The sequence below is a fragment of a genome, unplaced genomic scaffold (assembly GCF_019419815.1).
Source record: "Pyrus x bretschneideri cultivar Hongxiangsu unplaced genomic scaffold, Pyrus_bretschneideri_v1 Contig1, whole genome shotgun sequence".
In the NCBI taxonomy this organism is placed as follows: domain Eukaryota; kingdom Viridiplantae; phylum Streptophyta; class Magnoliopsida; order Rosales; family Rosaceae; genus Pyrus; species Pyrus x bretschneideri.
In genome coordinates this window covers 12,109,608-12,126,897 of record NW_025999390.1, presented here as the reverse complement: position 1 = coordinate 12,126,897, position 17,290 = coordinate 12,109,608, and the positions used below count along the sequence as shown (strand labels likewise).

General features: G+C 38.6%; 3 protein-coding genes and 1 pseudogene across 4 annotated transcripts; 2 read left to right on the top strand and 2 right to left on the bottom strand.

Annotated features, from left to right (window-relative positions):
* Positions 1–268: 268 nt before the first annotated feature.
* Positions 269–972, top strand: LOC103944026 (annotated as a pseudogene).
* A 173-nt stretch (positions 973–1,145) lies between these two features.
* On the bottom strand, positions 1,146–8,847 carry LOC103943892 (cell division cycle protein 27 homolog B). Its single transcript, XM_009354263.3, has 16 exons — positions 8,639–8,847; positions 7,979–8,051; positions 7,739–7,848; positions 7,446–7,492; positions 6,823–6,920; positions 6,242–6,546; positions 5,308–5,460; positions 4,725–4,938; positions 4,194–4,420; positions 4,033–4,098; positions 3,391–3,510; positions 2,692–2,768; positions 2,457–2,576; positions 2,111–2,330; positions 1,729–2,010; positions 1,146–1,597 (listed from the first exon to the last, which is right to left on the bottom strand). The coding sequence occupies exons 1-16, from the start codon at positions 8,741–8,743 to the stop codon at positions 1,550–1,552; spliced, it is 2,265 nt and encodes a 754-aa protein (XP_009352538.1). The 5' UTR covers positions 8,744–8,847; the 3' UTR covers positions 1,146–1,549.
* A 1,906-nt stretch (positions 8,848–10,753) lies between these two features.
* Positions 10,754–13,326, top strand: LOC103943891 (protein phosphatase 1 regulatory inhibitor subunit PPP1R7 homolog). Of its 2 annotated transcripts, none has more exons than XM_009354262.3 (7): positions 10,754–11,134; positions 11,354–11,584; positions 11,689–11,835; positions 11,932–12,074; positions 12,160–12,274; positions 12,793–12,940; positions 13,046–13,326. In XM_009354262.3, exons 1-6 carry the CDS (start codon positions 10,832–10,834, stop codon positions 12,871–12,873), a joined length of 1,020 nt encoding a protein of 339 aa, XP_009352537.2. In that variant the 5' UTR covers positions 10,754–10,831; the 3' UTR covers positions 12,874–12,940; positions 13,046–13,326. The 2 variants fall into 2 exon arrangements, with proteins under 2 accessions (XP_009352537.2, XP_009352536.2); XM_009354261.3 differs by having other exon boundaries at positions 12,793–12,944.
* A 227-nt stretch (positions 13,327–13,553) lies between these two features.
* On the bottom strand, positions 13,554–16,035 carry LOC103943890 (SNW/SKI-interacting protein A). The gene is given in 3 exon segments (XM_009354260.2): positions 13,554–14,232; positions 14,234–15,608; positions 15,900–16,035. Coding segments are annotated over 2 exon segments (1,917 nt in total). The 5' UTR covers positions 15,577–15,608; positions 15,900–16,035; the 3' UTR covers positions 13,554–13,658.
* Between the last annotated feature and the right edge of the window lie 1,255 nt (positions 16,036–17,290).

Here is a 17,290-nt window from a genome sequence, read left to right as displayed (position 1 = left end):
ACATTGCCATGGGTTTCAAGTTTCAACATACTCACATGACAACACATGATTGACTTAAGATACAACCACTGTTGCATGCCACGTCACCCGTTTAATAAATGTTTGTCATGTTGTGAACTGGTGACAAAAGAGTATCTTTCATCTAATAAAAAATTCATATTTTAGACATGTATATACAGATAGGGAGTGGTTTCAAGAAAGTTATTCTACACTTGTTCACACGTCATTTTTTCCCTGTATTTTTATTACAAGGAACGAGTGGGTGCATTGTGGAGTGCGAATAAAGCCTACTGAGAGAACCATTCTTCAAAACATCCATTTGTTATTAGCTTTCTTTTCATACAAACTAAATGGCACATGAGAAACAACTGAAATGGGAAGGCGAGGCAAGTGCAGAGCTAAAAGGTCCCAAAGCAGAGCAAGTTTGGCCTCTTTTGGAGGACTTCCTTGGCCTGCACAAGTGGTTCCCAACTCTCACAACTTGCCTACTTGCCTTGGTGTTGAAGGCACGTCGGGGTAGGCCAGTGCGTGCAGTTCTGCGCTGGGTTCATGACTCTGGTTGATCAAAGAAGTGACCAGAACGAGACCAAGAGAAGGTGAATTGGACTAAGCAGAAGCCTGTTGGGTATAGACCCAGCAACAATGACATTAGTTCCTCTATCATAGATGGAATGTTGGGTTCAACTCGTACATTTCAACTGTTGAAGTGGTGCGGAAGGATGCTGGGTGTACGATTGTGTGGAAGTATGAAGTTGAACGAGTGGAGGGATGGAGGCTGGAGGATCTGGACCTGTTTATTAGCACTGGCTTGCAAGTCATGGCTAGCAGAATGGAAGCCTCTCTGTATAACCCTGAAGTAAAACCCGGTGATACATCCGGAAAGTTTGATAAATTGTCGGACTTGTAGCTCTGGTCGTTAAGAGCAGTTACCCCCTATTTCAAGGTGGGTTTCTGTTCTATTTAGGCGCTAAAATGTTTGCCATAAAAACTTCAATTGATCGTGGCACTTGCTATAACTTTTGCTGAATAATAAAGTGGATAGAGGAAAATTTTGTGGCCGTGTAAGGTGACTTCCAAGCTTGGGACGAGATTTGGGACGAAGATCTGAGCAGTGGCCACAAAAGAACCCTAGATCTGAATCCGGGTAAATTTAACGGTTTAGACTCGTATTAACGGGAAAATTAATCATGGATTTTTACAATTTTGGTCAAAAGATTAAGGTAGATTACAAATATAAACATTAGGGTTAAGGTCAATGATACAAGTAGGTTTTCCTCAACATGATGATACAACTATCCGTACAAGTATAGCAGCTATCAGTGCTTGAGTCACATCTTGTCCTCTACCAGTATGTGAATCACCTACAAAACTGAGGCCAGTTTCTACAATATGTAGACTGGATGCGGGTGCCCGAATGAGCAGGCGAGTCTCACGAACTAGGTCATTCATACACCTTCGAAAGCACAAGCAGACCATCACTCAAGGTTGAGTCTTTTCAGCCGGATAACTTGCGACATGTCCTCTTTAACTGAATTCGAACATGATAGATCTACTCATCGTCTAGTTCGTCAGGTACATGTAACTTCTCAATATCAGCCTGTTGGAAAAGGAAGAGATGAGCCTCGGAGTAAAATGCGAATGAAAGATATGCTTGTGTTGCGATCAAAGCTACATGGAAAGTTATCGATAGTGGGTGTTAATAAAGAATAAGAAATATGCCCAAATCACCTTAATGGTAGCGACGTCAGTTGCGGATGGTTTCAAATCCAATGCATAACCGAAATGAAGCATCGCTTTCTCGTGCATATTACGCCGCTTGTAGATTTTACCCATCAGAGCGTACACACTACTTTCACGAGGAGAATATTCTTTAACCTCCTCTAAGACTGCTAGAGCTTCATCAAATTTTTCTAAGCTCATCAGTATACTAGCCTTATGATACATGGGAAGTGGATTCTTCTTGTCTGCTCTAATAGCCTTCTCCATCATCACTAGAGCTTCTTCGCTTCTCTGTCAATCGAAACAAATACATTTCAGATAATTGAATAAAAAACAAGAACCAGTTTGTAAATAAGTAGACTTCCTGGATACACGAGAATGGTTATATGACCTTTAAAGCATGCAATGCTGAGGCAAGATACGTCATAATAACAGAAGAACGTGGATTAATTTGGAAAGCCGTTCGGAAGTGATGCTCTGAGAATTCAAATTTTTCTTGGCGATGATAAACCATTCCAAGCCCATACCAGGCATTATAATGCCTTGCATCAATACGAAGTGCAGTCTGATAGCTCTTTATTCCATTCTCAAAATCCTCTAGAGCTACATATCTGCAGATAAGGATAAATCGAAGACAACAGTAACTAGCTGATACAAGGTCAGAATTAACCATCAAATTACGGGAACGTCAATTTCTTGCATTAAAGGATGGAAGGAAGAAAAAGGCTGTTTCGTACTCGTGACCGCAAAGGGTATGTGCATATGTGAATCTTGAATTGACTTGAACTGCTCGCTGGAAAAATTTCAGAGCAGTTTCATGGTCTTTCTGCAAGCTATAGCAATTTCCCATTGCAACCCTGCAGTACCATTCAATAAGAATGAAAAGACGTGTCTTTACAACAGACAACAGATACTTAAAAGAAAACTGAGAATCTAATGACGTATTATTTCACAAAATTTAGATATAGCTACCACGACTGAGGAGCTAAGCGGTCCGTTGATATCAGTTCTTGAGCCAGGTAGCTTAACTTCATATCTTCCTTCAAATGCTGCAAAGAGCAAAAATAACTTTCAGTGCAGCAATCAAACAATGGGCACCCGGTTATACTAGATGCATGCAGACTAAAAAAGCATGAATAAAGATTTAAAAACCTGTTTCTCAAGAAAAGGAAATCAGGGTTTGGGGAAAACAAAAATCACACCATCTGTTAACATTATAAGTACAAAGAATAACAGATACAAAAGTGTAGGAGTGAATTAAGCACCAAGCTCCATTCAGAATGATCGGCTGGAGTAAACCGACCATGTAATGTGTACAATAGACCCTCTTAAAAACACAACACACTTTTCCTAAATAGGAAAAAAGCGACACTGTTTTAATTTGAGATACACGATACATAACAGTGGAAACTCAGAATATATGATTACATAACATATGCATGCCTTCCTTTAAACTATTAACACTAAAGTAACGAGAAAAGCTAAGCCAACAATGAAAATTAGTGCCAAGCTGAACTTAAGCAGGAAGCAGGATTCGCCGGACTGTGGAGCAACACTGACCATGTAATGTATAACGAAAGTATCCTCTGGAAACCACGTCACTGTTTTCCAGGACATAGGAAAAAACAATTTTTTCAAATTTTTTTGAGCAACGTCAGTTTGGGGACTCACATAAAGAACTGTAGAATACATATCCATTCCTTCTAAACTGTAAGGTGATGCCTGACGAGCAAGACTGAAGGCCCGATCAGCTTCTGAATAGTCTATCAATTCACAGTAAGCTTTTCCAACCTGCAAACGAAAAATGCCAAACTAGTCAATTATATGCAAGTGTTAAAATATGTAGGGGAAAAAATCATTCAAGGGAGCAGCTGCAAGGGATTTGACTGGGTGAACATGAAATTATTGAAAAACATAGGTTTCGGTATTGAAAAATCATGGAAGACTAAATGAAGCGTAACAAAAGAGAGAATGAAATATGTCTAAAGATGAGATAAACGGGTGACAAGACAAATTAATTAAGTTCTGATGACAATGAGAAATCAAACAAATAGTAGAAATTTGTAAAATGCAGTGCAACATCCCGTCTTTTTTATATCTGATGTGAAGATATTATTTCTTATTAGTTTTTGAAACTAGCCAACTAAGTTATACAGACTTCCACCAATCAGATGTCACTAGTGTGGAAGAAAAAGAGCAGAAAATAGGTGAATGGAATCCTGTACTTGGTACATGAATCCAGTGCTGTGTACAAGGTCATCACTGCAGGAGACGATATAGAAATACAGCCAAGAAGTTTTCTATAAAATTTACCTGGGAAAGCACCCATCCTGTATTGTAATGCTTGTATGGAAGTTTGAGATAGACATCCAGTGCATCCTGCACAGCACAGTCAATATTGGATAACAAAATATAACCTCAAACTAATAAAAAAAAAATTATAATCATTTTATTCCACAATAACCAAGCAGTACCTGGCATCTGTACATGCAGGAAAGTCTATAGCCTTCCCCAAGAGTTCTCAAAAGACTCAATATTTCTGAAGCTCCAGTGGCAACTCTTGAAACATTGATAATACCTCCAGTACTTGACAAGGTTGCTCCTTCTTGTTCAGGATATCTGGCATCACTAGAGGGAGTGAAACCAGAAGCTACTGCCGCAGTTGTTGAACGGGAATCATCGAATGTCTCGTTGCGCATTCCTAAATAGGACCCAAATTTGAAATTCACAACTATTAGCGGAAAATCCATTGGACATAACAAGCATTGAAGAATCAAGAGTATCCTTGAGCGGTAACATTTTACTTATACTATCCAGGAAATGCTATTAACCCAAAAAGAGCAAAGGAAGTGAAAAGACTTGAATCACTATAATGCAACTTGTTGTTCCTCTATTAACAGAAGAGAAGAAATTAAGTATATTGTTGATAAAATGACTTATTGTCCTGCTAATCTCTATACGGTAGTATGTTCACCATAAGACTGACAAATGAGAAGATGCATCACCTTCATCAACATTTTCATTAGCCCATGGCTGCCCCTTACGATTTGCCAAGGAACGCGCAACAGAGCTCAGCTTGGAACTTCCAAGATATTTAGATGAATTGGTAGTTCCATTTCCGGCTGTCACTGAGGCACTTGCATTAGTGTTGGTCCCTGCTTCAGCAGCAAGTCTATTGCTCCGCCGGTTGCCAGAATCAAAAGACAACCTGCTTGAAATCTGAAAGGAGACGACAAATAATTTCATTAAGTCATTGACCTCAACCTTCCAGAAACAACATGAAAATGTGACCAGGTAACATACAGAGACAAGAAAACCCATTTATAACTAATTACTCAAATACGGTGCCAAAGGCAACATCACCACCAAACAAATCACCTCATTGTAAGCCTAAATTAAACCAAAAAAACAAGAAAGCATATATTATACCCACACGATGACGTACATGCAATTCACACAATACTGAACTACATTACATATTCTCAAATAGTTAATTTATGTTAACAAGGAAAGTACGAATCAGTGACATTAAGAATTGTATCAATGGAAAGAAACTTTACTTAAATTATGAATAAGTGGAGCCTGTACCTTGCGGAGTTTTCCTTCGTCAACAAACTTTCTTCTGGGGGCTTGAATTGTAGAGTTCACATTTGACTTTGGAGAGCTATCAGTACCCGTGTTTAGGTTTGGGCCATTTGGCTGACCAATTCTACACAGAGCTGGTGGAGCAACACCTGACAACTGAAAACAGGGACAGATCAGTGGTTATACAACAATTTCATATTTTTATTTTGACAAATATAAGTTTCAGTGTTTTATTTCAGGTGTCCATAAGCAACATTAGGTGACAACTAAGCCTATAATTGAGTGATTATGTCCTAAAGATTCTAGCATTGAATTTGTTTCAGATCTGGTCCTTAATTATAGAGACGCAGGTGTTTATACATAACAGCAGACTGCAGAACCGGATTCTTAAAAGTTTATATTCTTCAAAATTATCTTTGCCTTAAGGCTTTTGGAGATTTTTAAGGAGTATAATGAGTTCTTTTATGAATCTTGGTTAGCAATGTGCTTATTGGGGAGGTGTCTTAATCGGGAACCTTAGTTGCCTGCTGAGAAAAATTTCAGCAACCAAGTTTCCTCAGACCAGCCTCTCCTTCCTCCTTTTGACCGATATTCAAACCATAATTTGATTTACAAACCATAAGTTTCTCCTACAGTCCAATGTCCTTCGTTAACAAGTTTCCAAATCCTAAAGTCAGGCATACCCATTTGTAGACCAACCCTACGTTATTTGGTCTGCTTTACAACAAAGAGACCAAACTTATAAGTAAAGAAACCAAACACTTCCTTCAAGACAAAACCTAACTGAAGTGGTCCAGAGACACATCGTTACAAAGACAAAACAAACCTAATATCATTTGATACCAACAGTAAGATTAAGCAGTGGAAGAAAGGAAAAAGATACAGCAATAAATGCAAGACTACTGGAGCAAAATTGGAGGGGAAAACTTATATATACCTGCATGGGCATTGGTGAAGGAGTGTTAAAGAAAGATGAACCAGAACTGCCATTTACAGGCTGACCAGAAGCTCCTCCCAAACTAATATGAGAATTTCCAGACATATCTCTTATATTATTTCCTTGAACATGTTTGAATTGTCTCTGGCTAACATCTTCGGAGCTAAAGTTCCTACCAGAAACTAAACTGCAGTCCTCATTCAGGGTAAGTAAACTTTGAGAAGCTAATCCATGATGTAGATACTGTTTTTGTATGGAAAGAACAGCAGCTTCACCAAAAACTACAGCTGCTTCTTCAGCAGAGCCTGAAACAAAGGAAAATATAAAGCTCAACTTAAATATGCATCTGAAGGCACAAAATCACCATAAATAATCAACACAGAAGTTTTCGATTTTGTAAAACCATTGATTAACCAGTTGCCGAAATACCATATTGTTTTCTAAGATGCCATAATTTTATCAATAAAAAACATCAAAAGTAAATTGTGGACAAGGGTGCCACTCTGAAATTACATTCATAAAGAACAAAAAGCTCTAATCTGCCTAAACTATCATTTTCATGTATGTAACACTGTACAGACCTAATACGCACAGTTCTTCATATGCAGCCCACATACAAGGATCCATAGTCAAAGCCTGCTTAAAGTGATGGATGGCACTTTTCCTTCTGTCAGTATACCTAGAACAATACCAATAATACCAATTATAAACAATAAAATCATGAGAGGCATGCATCGCACATATAAATCTGATAGAGGAACAGAAAATGGGCATAATCATACAATCCAGCACACAAAAACTGTAAAAACGCAAATAGATACTTAAGCAGTTGCAAGATGATACACTACAAGTTCCACCAAAAGGGAGCAAACCTAACTTAATATAACACAACAAAGTCCTCCATCCCAAGAAACATGCAAGCAGAGAGATAGAGGATCAGTTTAAAAGAGGAAACTCTGCCTAACACTACTAGGAGGAAGAAGATTCAAGCCTTAAGACCACAGAAGATATTTCTTGTAGGAACAACAACACTACTACTACTATTCACTTATATTACATGCGCATATGTTTTATTTGGTACAGCCTCATAAAAATAGATTATGTCAAGCCATCATCACAAGCAAATCCATTTCAAGAAACTTATAAAGTATCCCTATAACAAAGGTAATGCATATACAAAAGCTCCAGAAGACAGGGGACAAACCTGTATATAAGCCCCAGAAGGTAATGACCAGCTGCACCATTTGGAACCTACCAAAGGAATAATGAGCAAGTCATCACTGTTTAGACCACATGAACAGGCTGAAAACTGAATACCAATAACAACATTTGGAACACTAAGCAAAGATTACATAATGTTTAAGGGGTACATGCCATTCCTTTCAACCCAGTTTATGTTGAAAAAAGTGAAATATGTTTTAGGAAGCAAGACTTGAAAAAGTAAATATGTAAGCTTTACTTTAAAATAATGCTCCAAAGAAAGATAGATTTCAATACCTCTGCACCAGGCTCATTAGCAGGACATAATGCTGCTTCTGCTTCACCAAGAAGATCCATCTGAAAGCATGATATCGCAAACAAGTAGCGGGATTGAGCCACTTGTGTTCCTTCACAAATCAACATAGAGACGAAGAGAGGTCCATGTGCATGAGAAATACTATGATGAAAAAACAATAACTTGAACCAAAAACCGGAATTGAATGTATACTCGGACAGTATGTGATATGACTTGCTTACCCTTTAAAATATGGTATGCAGCATAAGCTTGATTGCTTTGCAAGTAACAGCCAGCTAACAACTGTAAATTCGTCTGCAATATAACAAACTTCATGTCAACTTTCGAAAATCCCATAACCGATCGGATTAATGCTAACAAAAAGAGCAGCACTGTAGACACTAAACCCCTTTAAGAAATCCCATTGTCAAAAAGCTCACACCTTCATCCTTCACTCCAAAAGAGCTACCATAAAAAATTTCCATCCACAGCTCCAATAATTCAAAGTTCATAAAAAAAAATAATTAAAAAAAAAAAAAACGAAGGCAAGTAATTAACCTTAAAAGAGAGCATTTTTTGCCAGAAAAAAGAAAATGTGAACTCTGGGTAAATACAAATATCCGAAAAATTCGAAAGCAACAAAACCCTAGGTCTCAAATTACAGAACACTGAATTACTCAGGTATGAGTAAATTCCTCACGAAATGACAGGTAAATTAAACACGATGCGTCGATCAAGATAACAGAAGCGGTACGTTCCCCCAAACACTAGAAAAAAGAAGAAATTTCATTCCGGATACGCCATAGTCCTCGTTTTCTCTTTCTTTCCTGGAATTTTCTCGGCAACCAAACAAGCAGGCGATGAAAGGAGAGAGAGTGAAAGAGTGGGTGGAAAAGAGGTACCTCGGAGGGGAACTCGGCGCAGAGGCGTTCGCATACGAAAATGGCGTTTCGGTGCATGAAATCGCGGAGACTGTGCTGGACACAGTCTCGGAGTATCGCTTCCATGGCTGCTGGTTCTGATTCGGAGAGGCGAGAGAGGGGTTTTGGCTTTGGGTTCAAAACAGGGCGGCACGTGTGATCTCCCGATTTCAAATCACGCGTTAGGCGACATTGCTTTCCGTTTTATTTATTTTTTTTTCCTTCTCTTTTTCTTTGATTTCAAAATTACGTCCCAAAACGAAATAAAGCAAAAAGCGGATAATCTTGCAACGGTCAAGAATAAAGAATTTGTTAGTTATTTCACGTATTTGATTTGAATTGGATTGTGGGTTGTATATTGTATATTGTATTTTAAGGAGAAGGGGATAATTCAGATCCGAATTATTTATTTCGTACATGTTGATAAGAAGACGTTATTATTTTTACTATAAAAATAGCTATAGAACGGTAATTTTGCTATTTTAAAATTATTTTATGATGATGTCCACATAAAATTAATGAAATCCCAACGGTATTGGTTTTTGTGAAATGATTTTAAAACGATAGAGGATTGTTTGTGATATGTTGCAAACATGAGAGAATTTTGTAAAAATACAAAAAAAACTTCATGAGGTGCACTATTTTAAAATGTCCCTTCCCGATTTTGGGCAAGGCGTTTGGAAAAATCGGCTGGAAGCTAGGCGGCTCCTAGGCAGAGAGCTAGGCGGCCCTAGTCGGTTTTTTTTATATTTTTTTATTAATTATGTGCTTTTTTCTTTTTTGGTTTCATCGTGGTATACTTATAGAAATGGTGTACCTAATTTGCAAATGATGGATTTAGTACAAGTTCATCCAATACTCATGGAAATGGTGTACCTAATTTGCATTTTATCATTATTTTAATATCCATACAAGTATAGTTTTTTTTTAGGTGTAAATAGGTACTTATTTACAAGATATATAATAAATTTACATAAATCCACCTAGGCCGCCTAGAAGCCCATCTAGGCCCCGTCTAGCCGCCTAGGCATTAGGCCCCGTCTAGCCGTCTAGGCGCTAGGCCCCTTCCTGCCGTCCAACTAGCGCCTAGTGATTTTTGAAATCTTGATGAGGTGTATGTGTATTTATATTAACTTATCTACTTCGAGCATCTTAACTTTCATAAGTTTGTATCTAACTTGAATTTTCGCTAATCTGAAATTCTATAATCCGATTTTTAATTAAATCAAACTTAAAAATTTATGCCTCCAACGAGTTCCACCATTTTATGTGTAGGATTGAAGATATCCACTTCAACAACCAATAAGCACTTGAGAGACACTCCTCGACCGAACGTTGAAGATGTTAAAAAGGTGAAAACATTATTCGAGAAAAAGAAAAAGAAAACAAATATGTTCAACCAACCGTATGGATTTGTCTTCAACTTGTTAATTATTATTGCATAGTATACATATTTGATTGGTGTGAAGTTTTATTAGAAAAGATTTTTGATAGCTGAGTTGGGTGAGAATATTTGAACTCTTATTTTCTTTCTTAATCTACCGATGTGGTATTTGTTAACACACTTCTTTACGGTAGACCCAATGAGTGAGTTACATGTAAAAAATTTATACATCAGCAACTACATGAAGTTAAGAAGACTCACTCAACACGTGGGGCCAAACGACCCACCATGCGCCCAAAAGGACCCCATCACATGGAATTACGAGCGTGGAACTAATACCATGTTAAATTATTAAAGAGACGGGCTAAATCTCAACTTCCAACAACATCAATCTATATCCAACTTGTTAATTACCACTTATACAATTCGGCACGTGTGAAATTTTATCATAAAATACCTTTGTAATATTTTCTCTTAAATTTTTTTACCGTCCAATCAAATAATTAAAGGAAAACTAATGAAAAAAACTTAAACTTTGAGTTTTAATGATAAAGACAAAATAAAAGTAAAATGAATAGTATCAGAATTGATTTTTTAGTGTAAAATTATGATTTTTCGTTAAATAAACAATAGCGTCAGTTTTTCTTTAAAACTCCTAATAATTAAAGGGGATTAAAGGTCTGAAATTAAATGGTAAAAATGGTGTGCGGAGCGGAGCGCCACCTGAAACAAAAACCAACGAAAAAAAAAAAAAAGCGCAAAACGCAACCTAGCGAATACCGTTCACTTCAATGGCCGACCAGACTTTAGCGCCACCGCCGGATCCGAATCCCGAAGAGCACGACGATCAGACGGCGGGGGATAATTCTTCCTCGACGGTCCTCGACCTCACCAGCTTCCAGCTCCATGACCTCGACTCGGTCGAGTTACCGCCGAGTCTAACTGAGTTAGACCTAACGGCGAACCGCCTCACCATCTTGGACACTCGGATTGCGAACCTCTCCAACCTCAAAAAGCTCTCACTCCGTCAGAACCTCATCGATGACGCCGCCGTCGAACCGATCTCCGGCTGGGACGCCCTCTCCGGTCTCGAGGTAAATAAAATTAAAACGTGATTCACTTGGCGGTTGTCTGGTTCCCGGGAAAATAATTAAATGTGATTTTCGTGGCGGTTTTGTTTGGTTCCCTGGGAAAATAAATTAAAATGTGATTATCTCGGTGGTTTGTTTGGTTCCCGGGAAAATAAAATTAAATGTGATTTCCTTGGCGGTCTGTTTGGTTCCTGGGAAAGTTAACAGTTTTGAGGAATGCAGGAGTTGGTGCTGAGGGATAATAAGTTGGGGAAAATACCAGATGTTAGCATATTCACGAAGCTTCTGGTTTTCGACTTTTCTTTCAACGAGATTACGTCGTTACATGGATTGTCCAAGGTCACCAGTACCCTCAAGGAGCTCTACGTGTCGAAAAATGAAGTTACCAAGATTGAAGAAATTGACCACCTCCATGAGCTTCTGATTCTCGAGCTTGGTTCGAATCGATTGCGGGTTAGTTCTCTTGAGCATTTGAGATTATGTACGTGGAAATTATTGATAATGTAGCAAAACTAGCATCTGGCTTGGTATGATTGTACGATGAAATGCGGAATCAGGTGATGGAGAGTTTGCAGAACATGACAAAGTTGCAGGAGCTGTGGCTGGGGCGGAATCGAATTAAGGTGGTGAATTTGTGTGGGTTGAAATGCATCAAGAAGCTGAGCTTGCAGAGCAATCGGTTAACTTCAATGACGGGATTTGAGGTAAATGATTGGTTTACCGTGATTTGTTTGAGGCAGAAATCTCAAGTGCATTTGTTTTATAAATATTGAAACTTTCTATCGCTCCACCTTTTGTAGGAGTGTGTTGCTCTAGAGGAGTTGTACTTAAGCCATAATGGTATTTCGAAAATGGAAGGCCTCTCAACGTTAGTCAACCTACGTGTCTTGGATGTATCGAATAATAAGCTAACATCGGTGGAGAGTATTGAAAACCTTACAGTGTATGTTTGGACCCCTTTGTCGCTATTCGTTTGATGTTGTTTTGTCTTGTCTATTCTACCCTTTAATGGGAATCTTGTGTTATAGGTTAGAAGATCTATGGCTTAATGACAACAGCATAGAGACAGTTGAAGGCTTTGCCGAGGTTGTTGCTGGTTCTAGAGAGAAGCTCACTACAATCTATCTCGAAAATAACCCATGTGTATGTTTATCCGTAACTTGCAGACGTGATATATAAGTTTTACTATCGTATTCTTTCAACATGCTTAGATTTGTTTAAGGAAGTTTAAAAGTAGTGTGTTCATAAATGCTAAGTTGTATGCTAGAGTTCATGCAAGTCTCATGCTTTAAGTGTAGTGGCGAAATGCACATGTTCATCGAGAGTGCAATGTCTGGGTAGAGAAAAAGGGAAAATCCCGTAGGCTAAATTAGCTATAATATTTATACATGTTTATATCTTCTAGGGTTTCATGTGCAGTAGTATCATGAAGGCAAACCATACTAGGTGTCTATGAACCGGTGTATGGTAAATGATTGACAAGAGTTCTTACTTTCTAGTAACGAAGAAGACTGACAAGCACTCTTCCTATTAAAGACATACATATATATGTGATTGGTTCTACATCTTCCTTGTGTTGATACGATATTTTATGTGTGTTGGCAAATGTCTTTCATACACTTTAAGATTAGTAATATTTGGTCTTTCATCTCCTATTTCAGGCAAAGTCTCCAAACTATGCTACTGCCTTGAGACAAATCTTCCCAAACATAGAGCAAATTGATTCTCATGTATTTTCTTAAAAAGTTTTTATGGCTTCAACTCTCTCAACATAATTATCATGAAGCACTCAATGTACAAAACCGCGATGTAGGTATTCTTTCTCGACTATTTATGCTAGCCCAGTTATTCTAGCACTGCCTCCTTAAAATGAACTTTTATTTGTAATATTCTTCTCATGGATGTTGTTCGCAGGCAAACTGTGGTTTTGGAGGCGGCTTCCGGAGTGCTGAATTTCAAATGAATAGAGATAAATTGCTAAACCATGGATGGCTCAAGAACTCACTTGGAAAATAATTAAAACGATCTTTTCGTGTTGTTTACTGAAGTTGTTTTGTGTTATTTAAACAACCCTCCTCTTACTCTTTTCCATCTCCTCGTACCGAGTTTAGGCGTGTAATACATCATTTTTGGATGCCAAGTGATAAGGTGCTTTTTAACTTACAGCTTTAATAACAGTTTTACTTCTCCATTAACCTCCACATTCCCATTTCGTTGTTGATCTATAAAATGGTGCACAATCGTACGTTACGTTGCAGTCAGTTGCGTACGTTGCTGCAGTCGCCATTGAGTATTCGCAATGTTTTGGTGTGCCTCCAACTCAAATTGCCGATCGCAGAGATCGCAGGAAATTTTGCATAAGTCGCATGAGCAACGCATATATCACAATTTCTCATGCCAATCATGCACTGGCGAACACAAAGAAACATAAGTAGGGATGATACAACGACATCTCACAAATACAAGTACGACGTTTATTGTCACAGTCTTAGGCAGTCAAATTCTGTCGAGAACTGAAGTGCCAAAATCATAGGCAATCCACAAAACCGAAATAGATATGTAACTTCAAAGAGTTAATACAAATCAACTTTGAAAATTGCAGTTTAGAACAGCTTAGCGACCCTCTTTCGAAGCCAATACGAGATCTGCTGGAGCCGCCTTCATAGCCATCTCTCATGGAAGACCCGGCACTTGCTCTCATTGTCCCTCCTGTTCCAACCTTATCGAGGGCTTTCTTGCCGCCCTTCTTCACCTCTGTCAAGAACTGGTCAAGACCAAATGGATCGGCTTCTTCAACAGCATCCTTCTCAAACTCGACCGGTCTATCTCTTGGCCCTGCCCTCTCAGCAGCTCCTCCAAATCCTCTGTCGGGTTTGAAGCGATCAGTCTTCATAATCTTATCCAACTGCTCATCAGCGCCACCATACATTTCACCATCAACATCCTTCTTAGGCCTGTATAGAGTTGAGAGTGTCGGCTGAGCAGTAAACAAGCCCTTGTCATAAACATTGTACTGGTCATCAGTGGCAAACCCTGAGTCCATTCCTTTCTCCTGGTTGAATAGCCTCTGATCATACATAACCTCTCCCCCTTTGCCTGCTCCCGCTAGAAGCCATGCCAAGGGCAACTTTCTCACTAATATCACGATCTCTATCTCTCGTAATTTTACTTTTCTTCCCCATTGCTACATCTTTGGCCTCCAACCTTCTCTCCCTTTCCCTCTCTTTGCGCCGCTCCTCGCGAATCTTCTCCCGCCGCATCTTTTCTTCTCTTTCCTCCCTTGTCTCCTTTGGATACTCAGTTTCCTTTTCCCTTGTTGGACGCTCATAATCCCCTCTAATATCAGTATCCATGGCTGTTCTATCAGAAGCCATTGGAACGGCCGCAGGGGGTGCAGCACCTGTTCTCTCGGAACGAGCTTTCTGTGCTAATGCCCTCAACTCCTGCTCTTTCTTTTCCTTCTCCTTCATCAACATTTCCTTCTGAACTTTAGATCTCATAGCAACTGCCTCTCTAGCCTTCTGCTCCGCTACATACAAAGACTCAGAGAGCTTTGCAAAATTATCATTGATCTGAACATCTTGAAGGCCTCTCCCATCAGCTGCAAGACGTTTGTCCAATGGAATTGTATACCCCTTCGGGTTCTTCCAGTTTGAAATGCAAGGTGGAATTTTCCAATCCTGTTGGTCTTTCACAGTCACCGGTCGAGGAGGGGAATGCATGACCGGCACAGGTGGGGATCCAGAAGCCCTTGGTACACGCTTATGCTTGAACTTAGGAGGCTCAAGTGGATCCACAGGCATCTCCATCATCCTGATAATCCTCTCCTTGGCACCAGAATTAAATGCCTCCGATTTCTGAGACGGTTTATACTTGATATATTGCGATTCTGACGACTGCTTGGCCACATTTTTCGGCTGTGCAGCACTCAATCTCACATTCACAATCTTCTCAAGCGCAGCCTTTGTTTCTGCCGTCGTTTCTTCAATCACCTTCTGCTCCTCCTCATCCTCGTCCTCTTCCATCTCCTCTTCCGCATCCTTCAAAATTTTTGGCACAATATCCTTATGTTGAGAATACACAATCTTTCTCGAGTTCTCATTCTGTTTAACAATGGCATCATACGCAATCTCCCCATTGGCATCAACTGAAACCGGAAGAATTTTTGTCCCAGGTTTCGACACCTTGTCCCGGCCCATGCCAAGAGGGTACTGAGCTATGTGAATCTCCGGGAAAGCGCCACCTTCCCCGAAGTCCTCCACCTTCCTAGGAACAAAGCCTTGGCGCTTCAAGTACTGAGGCACAGGATTAGGTTTAACGACAGCAGCAGATCTTTCCGCCTCGGAAGAACTGAACCGCTGCCGGAACCACGGATCGCTCGAGTGGTCGTAGTATGTCGTTGTGGATGCCGTTGGCGGCGGAATCAGCTCCTTCAGAGACGTCATGGCGATAAATCTCCCCTTCTTCCAATCCCAAACTGTTCCAATCGAACAAAAACCAGAATAAATACAAAAATAAAAACCTTCGAAATACAAAAAATAAACAAAGCAATCGAATTCATAGATTCTAATCAATGCCCAATCAGATTGAACTCATATTATTCAAATTAACAATAAAATATTAATCAAGCAAGCACTAATTTAAGATTAATTTACTCTGAGAACGCGATTAGAACATGAATTATGAAAAACCCTAACCTTCGAACAGGAGAAAAATAACAACTGAATTGGGAAAAATAAATAGCCGAGGGAGAGAATCGAATGCTAACCTTATTGCCAGCAGAAGGGTTTCTGAGCTTTCTGTGTTGGTCGAAGAGGGCTTTGTGAGATTGGGCGGTGGTTTAATCGATCGATGGAGACAAAGGGAAATGGCAAATGGCTGCTTCCTTGTATATATAAATGGTCAATTTCACTAATAGTCCCTGTGATTATTTGGATTTCATTTTTGTCCCTATAGTTTTTTCTATTATAATTTTGTCCTTAAATTTATAGTTTTGTTTTCACTTCAAATAAGTTGATATTTTCATTCATTTTTTGTCCACATTTTCATTTTTTTGAAAAATCTAGTTGGGGGCAACGAACTTGTAGCTTAGTTTGATAAAAGCATTCATCTTTACTTGCTGTCTTTATTTCGATTTCTCCTTCCCCTTTCTTTACTCCCTAAAAAATTAGAGTTGTAAACGTTATGGTCTTTGCAGAAATAATGAAATTATAAGGATGAAAATGAAACAACGAACGTCAAAATTAAGATAAAATACAAAGACGATTAGTGTAATTTAGTTGTAGAATTATATAAGTTTAGTATTTCTTTTTATTTGGAGACCAAGGGTTAATATACACCTTGGTGACACATAATGTACTTTCTATGTTTTGGACACAATGAAAAATTATAATTTTTTTTATCAAATGATGGATTTGTTACATTAGATGTTAGATTAGGGAGTCGACGGAGTTCAAACTCAAGCCGTGATGCAAAAACAACACTCATCTCAACTACTGTGGTAAAAAGTCACTTGCACTCTCAAAATTTTAATTGACTCACTCCAATATTGGAACACCTATCAACATTACTTTCTCCAAAATATCAAGACTGAAAGCGTTTTTTTATAAAAGTGAATTCTAATGCTTTTAGAATCAAAAGTAATTTTGGCAAAATGCTTATTTTAAAAGCAACTTTCAAATAAGTCCAACATTTACATTGCCTGACTACATTTTCTTCGTCTGTACAGCTCGAAAATCTCATTGTGATTTATAAAAACTTAAAGCCATACCTCACAATCCATAAAATAAAGTCATACCTCACATTTTTTTTGTTATATATTTACTCGTACAAACTATTTCCACTCCCCTTCATAAAACCTCCTTCATCTCCTCTCTAATACTCATTCACTCCTTTCTAATTTACCTAAACAGAAAATTATTCAAGATTAACATTGTGTATATGCAGTTGATACATCGTTAACATTTAATTGATATGCTTTGGTGTCTTATCAATATAACGTCACACTATAAAAAAAATTATCCTAAAAACACGTGATAGTAAATTCATGTCTACTGCTCTATGTATTCGAGTAAACAAACAATCTCAAAACTTTTACAGTGTGAAATACTCAAGGATGCAATTGTGTCAATGAACGAATGAGGAGCTCAAACTCGAATA